The sequence below is a fragment of the Ambystoma mexicanum genome, chromosome 11 (genome assembly GCF_040938575.1).
Source record: "Ambystoma mexicanum isolate Mex_15411 chromosome 11, UKY_AmexF1_1, whole genome shotgun sequence".
In the NCBI taxonomy this organism is placed as follows: Eukaryota; Metazoa; Chordata; class Amphibia; order Caudata; family Ambystomatidae; genus Ambystoma; species Ambystoma mexicanum.
In genome coordinates this window covers 187,790,273-187,805,881 of record NC_090934.1, presented here as the reverse complement: position 1 = coordinate 187,805,881, position 15,609 = coordinate 187,790,273, and the positions used below count along the sequence as shown (strand labels likewise).

The window sequence follows — 15,609 nt, the reverse complement described above, 5'->3', positions numbered from 1 at the left end:
TGTTAACATTGCTGCGGGCATGCACTGATGCTGGCGAGCCCCCACATTGGTATTGATATTAAATTGATATTTTATTTGCAACATGCTCATACACAGGTGTTTCAGAGAGCGACGAGATAGGCGAGGGGTGCAAGGGAGAACAAAAACAACGATCTTACTAGGCCTAATGACATTGAGAACGTGAAAGTGCAGGGGAGAGGGAAGGGGGAAAGTGCAGGAGGGAGGGGGAGAAGTGGAAAGTGGTAAGCAAGGGAAAGTAATAACAAAGTGGTAGTGCAGCCAGCAAGTGGGATGTGCTAGGTTTAAGGTGCAGACAGCGGGTGTCTGATAAGTGCAGAAAGGGGGGGCTATATGGATACAGATCCAAGTGCAAGGGTTGCCAGGAGGCAGTGAGGGTGCGCATGTTCCTGGGCTCAAAATCAGAGGGTAACCAGGTGCACGATGCCAAAGCAGAACAGATAAACAGGGGAGAAGAGAAGCAAAGGCAGAAGCAAAGGGGAAGGTCTTGAGGTGCTTCCGGAACCAGAGATGGTTCTCCTCAAGTTTGATAGTGGCAGGGAGGCTGTTTCAGAGGTAGGCCCCAGCCAAAGACAGAGATCTACCCCCAGCTTGTTTCTTTGAGAAATGACTGACCCTGGGGAGTTGGAGGTGGAGGAGCAAAGCTCTCAAGAGTGAAGGTGTTTACGGAACGAAAGTTGAAGGTATTTTGGACCCAGGCCCCAGAAAGCCTTTTGGACAATGCAAAGGGTCTTGAATTTAACCCTTGCAGCCACTGGGAGCCAATGAAGAGATTTCAGGGCTGGAGAGATACGATCCCAGGGCTTGAGACCAAGGACAAGTGTCGCAGTCTTGTTCTGGATGAATTGCAAAGGGCGGAGAGTAGAAGCAGGAAGATTTAGAAAGAGGCTGTTGCAGTAATACAACCTAGAGAGAACCAGGGCTCGAGAGACAGTGAGCTTCTGGGGAAAGGAGAGGAACGGCAGAATACCTCTGAGGAGGTGCAATTGGAAGTAAGACTTTTTTGAGCCATCAGAGATGTGGGCAGAAAAGGAAAGCGTGGAGTCGAAGATGACCCTGAGGTTCTTAGCCTCGCAGGTGGGGGCAGGTGAAGGGCCAAGGGAGGCCGGCTAGAGGGTGACAGGAAAGGAGGGTCATGGTTTTTAGATGGGGAGTATCTCAGTCTTGCTGGCATTCAGGCAGAGGTCATTAGCGGCACACCACTTCTGAATAGCATTTCAGCAATCAGAGATGAGAGAAGGAGAAGAGGTGGCAGAGGGAAGCCTGAAAATGAGTTGAGTGTAATCAGCATAGCACTGAAAACTGGAGCAGAAAACGGCAATGGGTGAGAGTTGCCAGGTATTGGTTGAAAATCAAGAATGAAAGGTTAGACCCCTGGGGAACACCACAGGTAGAGAGGGAGATAGAGGGAAAGAAAGGACCCAAGTTGGACCTGGGAGGGTCGATTAGAGAGGAAAGGGGTCAGCCAGACCAGAGCCTGGTCAGTGATACCCAGGTTGTCACGGAGACAGTTGAGCAGCATGGTATGGTTGACCGTGTCGAAGGCAGAAGAGAGATTGAGCAGGATGAGGACAGAGGGGATGTTACTCTCAAGGTTGGAGAGCAGATCTTCACAGATGTTCAGTAGAGCAGTTTCCATGCTTCTGGCAGCTCTAAAGCCAGACTTATGGTCGTGGAGGCAGCTAACAGAATCAGAATGAAGAATGAGCTGTGATATGGCCAGCTTTTCCAGGAGTTTGCCTAGGGAGGGAGTAATAGGTATCGGCTGTGGGTTGAGAAGAGGGTGCACAAGAGAGTGCTCCAGAGGGGAGGGGAAGGCACCCGAAGCGAAGGGTGTAAAGAAGTTGTGGGCCCATGCAACAATTTACATCAGGAGCAGGTCACATCCACTCCCAAATTATCAGGGGGAAGGAGGTGACCGATTGAAGTTGTCACCCCCATTGTGACATAATGTTTTATATGTGTATGTTATTGTTTGTGCCTATGTATATGATAGGGTGGCCTTTAGATAAGGTAAAACGGAGTTACCTAGGAAATCTAAAAAAATAATTGCGAATAACTTTTTACTTGTGCAATAGATTTGACTGAAATTGTGTAACAACAACGTTTCGTCATCCACAATCCTCCCACCCCTGAACCCTCCCCACACTCTCCTCCCCCAGACGGGAGATTTTCGGAAAGATTCTTTGAAAAATAAAGACGTTATTAAGAAAACAAAAAACACAGTTTCAGCCTGGGATCTAGAGTGGAAGTCAGAAGAAAATAGAAAGGACACCAGGAAGCCAGTTTGGAGGAATGCCTTTAACACTGAATGTAACAGACGAGAATCCCAGGTCTATCTCATAGACCTAAGGACAGCTCCCCAGCACACGGCACATTAGAAGAAGATGAAGCTTATGTAGGAGTGATGTAACCACAGGCAGAACTTGGTCCCTTATGAAGGTCCCCGAGACCAAAAATGCATTCGACTACACACAGAATGCTCATGTCTCCAGATTAAAAGTTTATTTTTTATGAAAAACGAATTAAAGATTATGGGAAATGTTTTATCAAACGTTGTAAATATCTAAGAAATATGAGTTACCTGCTTACTAAATATGAATAACTATCTCTATAATTATACGTGATCAGTCACGCCAGGTTCTTCCAGACGCCTGGGATCCCCAAAACCCAGTCACCATTCCCTGTTAAAATATAGAGTGGGCACAGCCAAATGCTGTGCCCAATGGCCAGGGCTAGTGGTCTGGTAGTATTTCAAAATGAACAGTGGGCACAGCCAAAAGCCGTGCCCACTGTCCATGGCCGAAGGCCATAGCTAATGGACTAGTAGTGTTCTAAAATATAAAGTGGGCACAGCCGAAGGCCTTAGCCAGTGGTGTGGAAGAAATCTATGGAATAACAAAACCTTTGAAATTCAATGAAAAAACTTTAGTTAATGATCAGTTAAGGTAAGAAACTTATCGCAACAAAACCCCTGAAATTCACCGAATCGGCAAACTCAGGACTAGCTTAACTTGGCTCGTTCCCATTGCAAAGCCCAAAAGGACATATTCATTAGCAGGGAAGGGATTCACATTGCCATAGAAAATGGCATTATGGGGGATATAGTATTATAGGGGAGATCAACGGGAACGCGCCAAGCTAAGCCAGCCTTGAGTTCCCCAATGCATTGAATTTCAGGGATTTTGTTGCAATACGTTAATTAACTTACCTGATCATTTGAAAATATATATTTATTTATTTAAGTGCATAGTAAATGTTAAGTAGGGTAGAGTATATATTTATAAATAGTAGGAATGTAAAATAGAGTTTTTTTATTGGGAAATGTTAAGTAGGTTAGATTATAAGTAGGTGTATGCATAGAGAATATGTAAGAGAGTAAACGGGAAAGATGTTAAAAATGTTAGAGGGAGTAAAGACCCAGGCGTGAGGATGGTGTTTGAAGCGCCGCTTACCTGAGGCCGCCTAGGGAGGTGGGACACCCACGGAGGCCATCCTCTGGCCTTATGATTCAGTGGGGGTTACCAATAATTAGGAAGGGGACCTGTTGCATCAGTCTCACCCTATGGGTCTCCCTGTGACTCCTCGAAGGAAGGGTGGGCTGACGGAACAGACTCCACATTTAGAGGAAATTCATCTAGGGAACTCTTAGGAAGGAAATTAGGAACAACCGTTAAAATTTTATTTATTTTTGTATGTAAAAAGGACTCCACTCTGGGAACTCTATAAAATCCACCTTGGTGCTTCTGTCCGTGGTAATAAGGTAAAACTTGTCCTGTTATCAGCAATTTGATTGTACATGTGCAGAGCCCCTCCCTATCCAGCCAGCCTAGAAGGTAATGGGGTGGTTCCCATGGGGACTGTTCCTGGCATGGGGAAGGGAAGTGTGCACCTGTAGCCTGGACCAGAACCGGAAATCAGGAGATACACTGGGAAGGAAAGATACAGTACCCACAGTTAGCCGGATACTGAGAGAAACCATCTCTTTGGCATACATGTCCCTGGGTCACTTCCCGTTCTGGAGTACAGGGAAAATTGACAAAGGCGATGTCTGCCTCATGGGCAGAGGCCTTGGGGATCCCTATACAGGACATTTTCAGGACTCCTGCCTGGGCAGACCCCAACACTTAGATCAGGCACTATTGACTCAATCTGCACCGTTAGGAGGCGGGTGGCTTTAGAGCATGGGTATTGCATGCTGTGATCCCATGAACCTTTACATATGGAATAGTGTCTCTTTATTGGAATGTACAGATTAGTTAATAATTAATAAATAGCACAGTCTTGAATATTGATCAGGAAAAAGCTCATCTAACACCATGCCCAGGGCAAATGATTCTGCACAGGCAGTCAGACAACTTTAATGAGTGAAATTAAAAGCAGCCAGTGTGAAGTCTGCTGTAACTGCTCTCTTCTCTTCTCTTCTCAGCTGTCTACTGAACCAGGACGTCAACACGCAGTACGTGACGAACGGCGAGTACCTGGAAGTCAGGTTTAAGATGGACGCCTTCGTTTTCCAAGACATGCCGGAAGTGTACATCCGCTGTGATGTGAGGCTGTGCAAGAAGCAAACGCCAGACGTCTGCAAAGTGAGTAACAAGGATTATGCATGCAAAATTGTAGTTTCAATAAAAACGTGCAGCAAGAATGTAAAGAACTCGTTAGCTAGATATGGGATTGAAGGGTATACAGACTATTCACCAAATTAATTTACATCGAGAGCTTTTCATCTAAAATAAATGTATTGAAAGACTTTTTCATCGAAAAAATCATTCACTGAATTTTTCGATGAAAGTCTTTCAGTAGTTATTTTTAGATGAAAAAGCTCTCAAATGTTTGAAGTATTTTTAAGGGCGGAAAACGGGTTTGGGGGTGGAGTGCCCCCAATAAATATGTTTAAAAAGTCATGGGCGCTGTCCAGTTCTGAAATGACTCGCTGACACTGACTTGTGAAGTGTCAGCAAGTAATTTCAGAACCGGACAGCGCCCAGTTAGTATGCAAGTCATCAGATAGAGTGCATGTTGTACCGATTATTTTCTTTTTTTACATAAAGTGCATTTACCGATTTTACATTAAAAAAATGAAAAGTGTTTATATACTGCTATTTACGGTAAAAGTGTTTTGGTGTATAAACTCTTTTCACTTTATGTAAATTCGGTGAAACAGTTTACGGTAAAAAAATGAATCGGTAAAACATGCCCTTGATGTATATTTTTGAGGTAAAGACAGGTAACCGGATTAAAGCCGTGTGAAAGTGTGATCACTGAAGCACTGGCAGAAGAATTCCATGAGTCTAAGTACAGTGAGACTCAGGTATGAGTGCAGTAAGGCTCATTGTTTTATTAAAAAATATATAATTTTTTTATAACCAGTTCACTATGTGGCAGAGGTCAAATTTCTCCAATTTGACACAATCACTGAACAAAGTCAACTATCCCGTTAAATCAGATCCAATACTATTTCAATATTGGTATCACTTTTTGGACCAAGTGGCTTTTTTCAAGCATTTATTTCCCAGTCCTCAGTATTTCATTTCAAAGCAGAACCAAAACAAAATGTATGAATATAAAATGTCATTTGGTTGAACATTAATGAATTGCTTCCTAACTACATCCAGAGTGCATGCAGAATATATATTTTTTTAAATATTATTTTTATTGGCATTTTTTAGGTGATTACAACAAACATATAATTTCAATTCGATTCCATTCCCTGAAAAAACGTTCAGTCAATAACCCCTCCCCCACACCCCCCCTTGCCAGTGAACAGGTATCGATTTCAAACTTGTCTTGCAGGGTCGCATTGTGCATTTTTAAGTTCGGACTGTCGAATAGTCTGGTGCACACATAGTCTAGCGCTCAACTTAGTCGCACCCCATGAGGGGGCGCGTGCCTCGTACAACAGGTACCTATAAAGTCCCCAAACTCCTCCTGGCCTGGAACCTGGAAGGTCAGCGGATCAAGGGCTCACCCTTCAGGTCGGCCGTTCGTATTTTTCAAAGAAGGGGAGCCAGAGTTCCTCAATGTTAGCTCTGGATTCATCCAGGACATGGGTTAGGAACTCCATGTCGTATATCGCCCGAACCTTTGCAACCCATTCCTTCTCCTCGGGCATGTGCGGGTTCCTCCATTTCTGGGCCAAGCAGCTCCTGGCCGCCACAAGCATGACCTGTAGCATGTGGCCCAGGGTGTCCTCCTGGTCATCTCCCACCTCAATACCAAAGAGAAGCAACCAGGGGCACAGGGGTCTAGTAACTCCATCCACCCCCTTGATCCAGGACAAGACCTCTCCCCAATATGACTGCACCCTTGGGCAAGACCACCACATGTGCATGTAGTCCCCTTTTTCCTTTCGACATTTCCAACAGTGAGGGCCGTAACCCGGGCTCATTCTGGCTATCAGCAGTGGAGGATAGTGCCATCTGTGTAAAACCTTTAGAGCTTGGTGTCTGTACTGGGGGGTCATTGAGCGGTGGGCCCGGATGTACATTTTAGTCCACCTTTTGTCATCTATTGCCATGCCCAGGTCTTTTTCCCATTATGTCCGTGCTGGCGGGGGATCCCTAGGTATCGAGAGCAAGAGGAGCTTGTACAAACGGGATATGACCCCCCTGGAGCCTCGAGTGGAGATGATAATTTTCTCGAAGTCTGTGAGGTCCCTCCTGAGGGTGTCGGAGAGAACTCCCTTCAGTTGAAGGTACCGGATAGGTGATAGCTTACCCAGCCAGCCCCAAGGCTTCCTCAAGATCCAGAAGGGGCATGAAGGACCCACCCACCCACAAGTGGCAGGCCCTAACGAGGCCCGCCTCGTACCACCTCTGATATGCGGCAGGCTCTGCTACTTTGGCCAGGAATGGTGGTGCCCAAATACAACTCAGCGGAGAGGGCCAGGTTGTGAGCCATCTGTACTAGCTCCCTTCCTTCCAGACAGACCATAGAACATCCAGTACCGGGTGGTCCAGAACCCGCCTGAGGCTATGTGCTCTAGGGACCCATAACCACTCGAGCTTGACCGGGGCGAGTAGCCTATTATTCAGTGCCACCCATTGCTTTTCTGACCCAGGGTTGAAGTGGTCAACCAGAATCCTCAACTGGGAAGCCCTGTAGTATGTGTCAAAATCTGGGAATCCCACCCCTCCGTCTTCCTTGGGCCTCGTCAGGACATCGTAGGAGATCCTATGTTTCTTTCCCGCCCAGAGGAACCTGAGCAGGGTGTGTTTCATTGAATGTAGGAACGTGGTAGGCACCTGAGTGGGGAGCATCTGGAAGAGGAACAGAAATTTGGGAAGTACCACCATTTTGATCAGGTTGAGTCATGCCATCCATGAGAACCCAGAGACCGCCCACCTCTCTATATCTCTCTTGACCTCTGTCCACAAAGGGGCGAAGTTGCTCGGGAAGAGGTCCGTTGGGTTAGGTGTGATTTGGATTCCCAGGTGTCGGAACCCCTCTCTCTGCAATTGGAAGGGGAGACCCTCCACATACTCCTTCTCGGTTTCTGGCAGTCGACCCCCCATGAAAGCCACCGATTTGCCCAGGTTAACCTTGTACCCCGAGAGGTCCCCATAGCGCTCCAATGCCCGCAACACATCGGGGATCGTCTGTGACGGTTTAGTGACATAGAGGAGAGCGTCATCGGCGAACAAGCTGATCTTACAGCGGGAGCTGCCCATCTGAACTCCAGTGATAGCCTCATTGTTGCGCACCAAGATCGCTCAGGGTTCCATGACGAGGGCTTATATCAGGGGGGATAGTGGACAACCCTGTCTCGTTCCTTGTCCCAAGGGGAAGTCCTCTGATTCCATCCCATTGGCGGCCACCCTGGCTGTGGGGGCGGAGTATAGTGCCGCCATCCATCCCAACCACCTCTGGCCCATCCCTATTGCCGAGAGAACCTCCCCCATTGTTAGGGAGAATTCTCTGTTTCGGTTGAATTTCCTAACCTAGTGAGTCCCCCAGCAGCTTTGCTGTATTTTTGGGGTTTATTTTTTTTCTCCTGCCAAGAGTGAGACTCTTTTACCCTCACTCTTGGATGTGATTTGAGTGTGTCTCTTTGATTCTAGATGTGTTTAATGGGCTATGGGGTCTTTTACTCCATAGGGCTTCATGTGTTTTTGTGATGTGTGTTACACAGCACCCTCAGTGCAGTAACACAGGGGTGTCATAGTGACCCCCCAGTATAGACTCCATACCCTGGGACTGACTACTGTCTCCCAGGGCATGTAAAGTCACCACTGACTTTACTAGTCTCAAATTCTGAACAGAACCAGTACAAACCATCATATTGTGGACGTACTGGCCAGGGCAATTCGATTGCCCCGTGGTCTGTTAGTCGAGGGGGCACGTCTCCGTCCCCCCTGATCGAGTTTTGGCTGGTGGCAGTGGATACTACTTTTTATATTCAACCGCGAATATATCCCTATGGGATTTCCCATTGTTCGAGGCTACCAACTTTAATTATTTAATTCCTATAGCCTCGAACATAACGCCGGTTTATTTATTTAATATTAATTCTCCGTTTGGTATTTTTTGCCAGAACTCGGTTCTAAAATGGCGTTTGTGTTCGCTTCCGTGACTCCTACCCAAGTTGAGCCCTTTGTTCCACTATTTTGGCGGGCTTCTCCACAGAAGCCCTCCAAAGTGGTGCCACTCTGTCTGGGGTACTTAGGAGGGGTGGAGGGGGATTTAGACACCCTGGACTGAGTTGCCTAGGCAACTCAAGTCGCACTCCGTCCTGATTGGCCCAAGTGGTGCACCGGCCGGCTCACCACTTAGCATGTTTGAGTGACAGCTAGGCTGAGTGAATGGGGGTTTTCTGCATAAAAGCAGGGCTTTGGGGATTGGAACTTTAGAAGTCGCCACAGGACCTAAGAATCCGACGAGGGAGAAGCTGAGCCGACCTGCTACGACAACACCACCGGTGGAGCCCTGCTGAACCGTCTCACCACTTTTCCCAACGACGGAGGATATCTCCAGCCCGGAGAGTCTTCTTCCTTCGACTGGTGGGGATAACCAGTCTGCTTCCTTTTTCGCTTCCTGGAGCATCTCGTGGCCACCTTGCCTGTGCCAAGCACCCCAGCAACCGGGATACCACGTTTTACCACTACCGCAAATCAAAGGGTAGTACCTTTAACCTGGAAAACTCCGCGGCTGGTTTCTTCCCTGGCAGTGCAATGACCTTCATCTTTCCTCCACGTCGAGATCTTCTCTTCCTCTGGACGACGCCGCAACTTGCACCCGCTGCCAGGAACAACTGCCCCCGCTGGAGGATCCTTTCCACATAAGGTACCGTGTTCCGCCTGGCTTCCCTTAACCCCCGGCTTTCGACCCTGGGTTAGCCTGGGACACCCTGGCTAAACTTTTCTGAGCCTAACTAAAACCTTTCTGAACTCCCTGCAAGACCTTTTAAGCCTGTTGTCATTGTGTGTTCTTGGGTGCATTTGTGCCCTGCTCTCTCCAAGCGTGGGCCCGGCCTATGGACTTTGGCTCACAAGTAACTTTTGACTTTCCTGCCTTGCTTAAGAGTTCCTAAGTATTAGTGTGGTGTATTTTCCTACATTCTGCCTTTTTCCCTCCCTTTTTCGTTAACTTATTGTAGTGCCATCTATAGTTAAGCGCTCACCTCTGTCTGGAAATAAGTGGTGTTAACTAAGACTTGTCTGATAAGGAATAAGGAGTGTATATATAATAATAGTAATTGTGTTTAAAGTGATTTACAAGAATAGTGCTGGAGTGTTTCAATAAGTGTGTTTTTAAATAAATAGTTATATAACTTGATACAAAAGCTCTGGTCAGTGTTTGCTTGTGCTATTGTATCTGAGTGCCTATTGTGTATACTTTGCATACTGCCTAACTCTTCTTGAGGGAAGTCTGACTGCTCAGCCACAGCTACCAGGTAAATATGGGTGGTACAGACTGCTACCAAGTGGGTTTACTGCCAACACCTGTAGTCCTAAATCTTTTGCAGTGGTCCCCAAGGGAACCGCACAGGTTTCTGCCTAACACCCATGAAAGCCCAACTCACCCTGTCGAAGGCCTTTTCTGCGTCCAGGGACAGCAGCAGGACCCCCCCCTCATCCCGGGTTTCCCTTGAATGTAGCACATGGAGGATTTTGCGCATGCTGTCCGAGGCTTGTCTATTTATTATGAAGCCCGTCTGATCTGGGTGAACCAGGCGGGGCAAGCATTTCTCCAGGCGAGTGTAGCTATCCCACACCCCTCTTTAGAATTTAAAAGGAAGTCGATTCTGCTGTAGGTGTGGTGTGGGGGGGAGAAGAATGTGTATCCCCTGGGCTCCGGGTGTGCCACTCGCCAGACGTCCTCCCAGTAATGTTCCCTCAGAAGGGTCTGCAGCGTTAGGTTATCTTTAGTTGTCCCTTTCGGTTCAGTCGCTCTTGCCGTCCACCAGTCTAGCCTGGGGTCTATTATAAGATTGAAGTCGCCCCCCAGTATTATGGCCCCTTCAGCCCATTCGTCCAGTAACCCAAGGATTTGGGTCAAGAAACCAATCTGACCTGAGTTGGGAGCATAGAGGGTGGCCAGGGTTATGCGTTCCCCTTCATAGGTACCCTTAATCCCCAGTAACCTCCCCCCAAAGCCTCTTTTGGTTTCTATGTTAGTGAGGTGGAATGATTTGCTCAAGAGGATCCCCACCCCTTCCTTCTTCGAGCTTCTGTAGGAGGCCCAAAAATTGGCTCCAATTTCCTTCCCCCTGATGGGTGATTCCCTGCCCTGTCTGTAGTGGGTTTCTTGGAGGAACAGCACCATTAGCTGTTGTTTGCGAAACATATTACTGGTCAATGACCTCTTGTTTTGAGAGTTGAGGCCCTTGACATTGAGTGTGCCTATCTTGCCTTCAACCATTTTCGTCTAGGTAGTCTATCTCTATCTTCACTGTAATGTAATGCTTATGTGCGGCCTGCTGTAAAATAGAAGGTTCTTGTTCGATCTGGCTAATCCCCCCACGCCCCCGTAGACCCCTCTAGGTGTTACCGTTTTGACCTTAGTGGTGGGCATTCCCCCCGGTCTCTTTCCCTCTCCCCCCCTCCCCTCCATCGTGAGGCGTTCATCCATGTCTCCCGATATCCTTCGGGGATAGTCAACGAACCACCAAGGACTCTACCCCAGCCCTGGGTAGTGTAAACGTGTGGATAACCCATGCCCTTCAATTCAGAATGTACGTGTATGAATCTTTAAACAAATATGTGGGGCGTGACTTTGCATTCGAGGTCCCCCACCTCCTCCTGTGTCCCCAGGCACGGACCCCATGTGCGGGTCTGTCGAACAAGTCAATAAACATTGTGAAAGAACAGTAACCAGACCCAAAACCCCACGGGCCCAACTTGGCGCCAACGTGGCACTCCTTTATGTGAGCCCCGGCCACCGGCCCTAGAGAGCCATCGGCGTAGCACCCAGCGACCTTAGTCACTGGGAAATCTCATGCTCAAGTGATGAAGTGATGTTGCTGTCATTTCAGGTGGTCCTCAGTGGCCGATGATGGGTGCTTGGTTTTTTGGAACTTGCGCGCCCCCTTGACCCTGGCTTGCCACTGGGTTGTCCCGGGCTGTCAGGGCCCCGTGGGGGGTTCCTGGTCTCTCCCCCTGATCCGTCGGATGGGCCGGCACGGTCGCCCACCAGGTCACCAGTGGCCCGCAGAATGTCCTCTTCTGTCGCCAGGTGGTGTCTTTCCCCCGACCACTCGAATGCCAAGTAGAAGGGGTTCCCCCAGCGATACCTGACCCCCTTACCCTGCAACCATCTGGTAAGGGCACCGCATTTCTTTCTCATTGCGAGGGTGAGGGCTGAGAGGTCCTGATAGATTGCCACCTTAGAGTCTCCATATTGGATATCACCAAAGTTCCTCGCTTTCTCCAGGATCTTGGCTTTGTCCTTGTAGTAATGTAGTCGGGCCAGCACCGACCTCGGGCCCCTGCCTCCTCCACCAGCGCGGTGCACCCTGTCGAGCTTAATCTCGGTGTCGGCCTCCGCCCCATGACGATTCTTATGATATCGTGAACCCTGCCTTCCAGTCCCTGTGGGCTCTCCGCTTCCGATTCCACTAGGCCAAAAATACGCAAATTGTTCCTCCTTTCCCTGTTTTCCATGTCATCCACCTTGAACCGTAATTCCTCCTCCCTACGATGTACCTCTTGGAACCTGGTCTCCATTTGCGTCTCCAGGATCGCCGTAGAGAGCTGGTTGTTCTCGACTCCCTCCATGCGGTGTTCCAGGGTGGTGACTTTAGTGGTAAGGTCGGCCAGCTTAGCTCCCATGTCGGTCTGAATCCCACGTATCTCCTCCAAGATCATCTGGATATTATTTTGGATGGCTCCCAGGTCGGGAGGAGGCACTGATGGGCACTCGGCGGCCATTTTGTCCCCTCGGGCCGCAAACTGGTCCTTGGAAAGGGCCTCCTTCCAACTCATGGGGTGCTGGTTGCGGCAGAGTGTGACAACTGTCCACCGTGGGGCCCACGGCCGCGGTAGGACTCATGTAGGAGGAGAAACCGGAGCTATCCACGGTGGGTAGGTGCCTTCGGAGTGACTGTCTATGGATGTGCCGGCCGAGTAACTCTAGGGCTTCAGCGCCCGTGGGAGAGCGGGTTTATCCCCCCCCGTGGTTAGGGAAACCACTGGATGGCTGGTCGTGGTCGGTGGGGTCCTCTGTGGCGGGGTATGGGGGGGACCCTTTAGTCAAGCGGCGCTTGTGGGGGCTAGTTCATAAAGTCCTGTTCCAAGGGCCTCTCACCTGGAACGTACCGTCTCAAGTGCCCCCCAGTCGGATATAGTGTGGGCGCGCTCCCGTGACGGCCCGGACTGGGGAGCTCTGGTGTGAGGGTAGGCGGGCCCGTTCAACTCTGCCTGTGGGTGAGTGGTGTGCCGGGGTGCTTCAATTCTCGCTGGGGCGATGTGGGTCCGTGTTCAGCTCCTCAGGCATCTCCGTTCAGTGTCGGGCGTATCCTCACATCGGCCCCGCACCGCTTCACCGTGCCTGGGAGCGGAGAGCCAGAGGCCTCGGGGCACGGGAGTACCGCTCCGGTGAAATCCGACAGGGGGGGCCCCGGGCCGCCAGGCACTCCTCAGCACGGCTCCAGGGTCCTCCGCCCCCGGCTTCTCCTCGCTCCAGGTGGATACACCCCCCGCAGGCGGCCGCAGTGTTTCCCCGCTCCTGCTCTCTGCTGCAGCCTTGGCGTGCCTTGGCGTGCACCGCCTGCGTGTTGCTCGGGACCGCGGGGGGGCGCAGAGACTTCAGGCGGCCGAACTCGGCCCATGGGTGTCGTAGAGACTCCTGGTTTGGTCCCCCTGGGGGGGCAAGGGTTCACACGGCCTTTTTTAAGGGGCTTGTGAGGGATGGGCTCCTTCTTCCTGCTCAACTCCGCAAGTTTCCCGGGGCTGGGTGCGGAGCTATCGGCTCAGGCATCCATCTTGCCTGCGCCCCCTGGTGGCCTCATGCAGAATATTTTTATGCAAAAGGGTGCAAAAGGAATATCCTTTCCTGCTCCATCCTCCATCCGCTTACCCTTCAACATGGTAATGTGTCAACTCAGTCCATATGTTTACCTACAATTCCCTTCTTGTTTCTTTTTCTCTACACCTCTGCCAACTGCAAAACAGGGAAAAGACATGATCTACATTTCATAATATGCCCTTGTTTAAGACTGGCTCGACAACCTACAATTACCTCTCTATAGACCCTATGCATCATGGTTTAAGTGTACCAATTCCAGCTTATGTTGTTCGAGAGTGGTAGGAGAGAGAGACATAGACAAGCAGAGGAGATGTGATCCCATTTTCTCAGCGCCCAAACACATGAGGCAGAGACCCCAGCTTTGCTTATTGTGCAACATCAATCTTCGAGAAAGAAAAATAAAAAGATGGCCACCACCATACGGAAAAGGGACTAAATGGGGAAGTGGGAAGGCTCCCCGTTACGTTCCCACATAAAAAAAAAGAAATGGCACCACTCAGTGAAGGGCCTTGGGTGACTGGAAACGGTACACCGTCCTTTCATCGTGGGATGAAACAACAATGGGTTTTTCTCCGTTGCAATTTCAACACGAAAACTCATCGTTGTTTGTAGGGGGGGTTAAAAAAATATATAGATGGGGTGTGGGTGTTCGGGGATAGTTAAATAATTAAAGGGGATGGGGGATGGAGGGAACCCCCCCAAAAAAACAAAGAAAAAAAAACGATGAGTTTTCGCGTTGAAATATCAACGGAGAAAAACCCATTGTTGTTTCATCCCGCGATTAAATGACATGGAACCCTGGAAACAGCAGGTGGAAAATGTGTAATCTATCCTGCTGTACCAGCCACCTGATTGGCTGAGCACCCTTTCCCAGGTGTGGATAGAGGATAATTCCCTACCTCAACTAACTAAACTAAAGGTGCTCGTCTGTCGTCAGGAACTTGATAAATGAAATGTCCACCATCCAAACCTACCTCTACCTATCCTTTAGTACGTCTCTTCCAGGTGTAAATGTCTTTTGTCAAAACATCTACTTATGGTTAACTCATTTGATAAGATTTGTGGGTCAGATTCTCAAGTTCTTGTAACACTTTCCAACTATTCATAGACCTTGGCATCCAATTTATGTGACCCTCATAATTGTTGTCTTTGACACACATTTTCAGACCTTTTCCTTCCACTTTATATGGTTCATTGGCTTTATGAACTTTGTGTCTTCCCCAGTCTTGCGAACGCCTTACTTTATTCTTTTTGTCCTTATTTGTTTTACTTGGTACTCTTAATTCACAATGGGTATTAACACTCTTCATTAAGTCATTAAGTGGTCTCCCCACTTGTCTCCAATTATCTCTCTTCCAATTGAGTTAATACTTCACATTCATTCGTATCTTGAATGTTTCATTTGACATCTCAGTATCTTGCGTTTCGCTTTCACTATCACCATTATAGTAATTATCATTTCTGCTCTGTATTATATGTTCACTGGGCGGCCTACCGCCACTCCAGTCTCCTCCGTTACCTGTGTTTGTCGGGGTTCAGTGTGCATGGCTCAGCACTTGCTCAGGTTTCCCTCTTGGCTTTCCCGTTCTTTCTGCTCGCTTCTCGTCCGGCGTCCTTCTCGCTTGTAGCATTCAATGCATGGTGGCTACTGGGTGCTTGCGCCACTCGCTGTAGCCCAGGTCACAGCGTTGTTGTGTGGTTACTTGGCCCCCTCATGGTCCCTCTGTGGTCATGCCTCCACTTCGGATAGTTCATCCCATGACCTCCTGAGTATGGCTTCTTCGTGTTACGTTTCTCCAACCGACCAGCGTCTCCTCTGGGTGTACTCCGCTTCTCAGACTGTTGCGGACTCCGTGGCCCTGCTTGGCTCTGCCTCCCCAAGGCACTCTGATGCGAGTAGTCTCCCCCTGCGTACCGTTCTCGATCCTCTCCTCAACTCACTTTCATACCAACATGTTTTTTGTGTGTATTTTGCTTTATTACAAACCGTAAACACATACAACATGTAAAAACGTTTTAAGAATTCTTAACAATCTTAATCATTAAACAAAACATTATAATTCCATTCTATAGAACATCTCGATACAGATCTTTAATAAAACAATTTCTCATGTCCTAAAATTA

General features: G+C 48.8%; 1 protein-coding gene across 2 annotated transcripts in view; it reads left to right on the top strand.

Annotated features, from left to right (window-relative positions):
- Positions 1-15,609, top strand: part of LOC138503207 (pancreatic secretory granule membrane major glycoprotein GP2-like) — a 964,255-nt gene that overhangs the window by 734,080 nt on the left and 214,566 nt on the right. For both annotated transcript variants that reach the window (XM_069622794.1, XM_069622793.1), the window contains exon 8: positions 4,448-4,607. In XM_069622794.1, the coding sequence (XP_069478895.1) occupies positions 4,448-4,607 (160 nt within the window). The remainder of the gene's footprint in view (positions 1-4,447; positions 4,608-15,609) is intronic.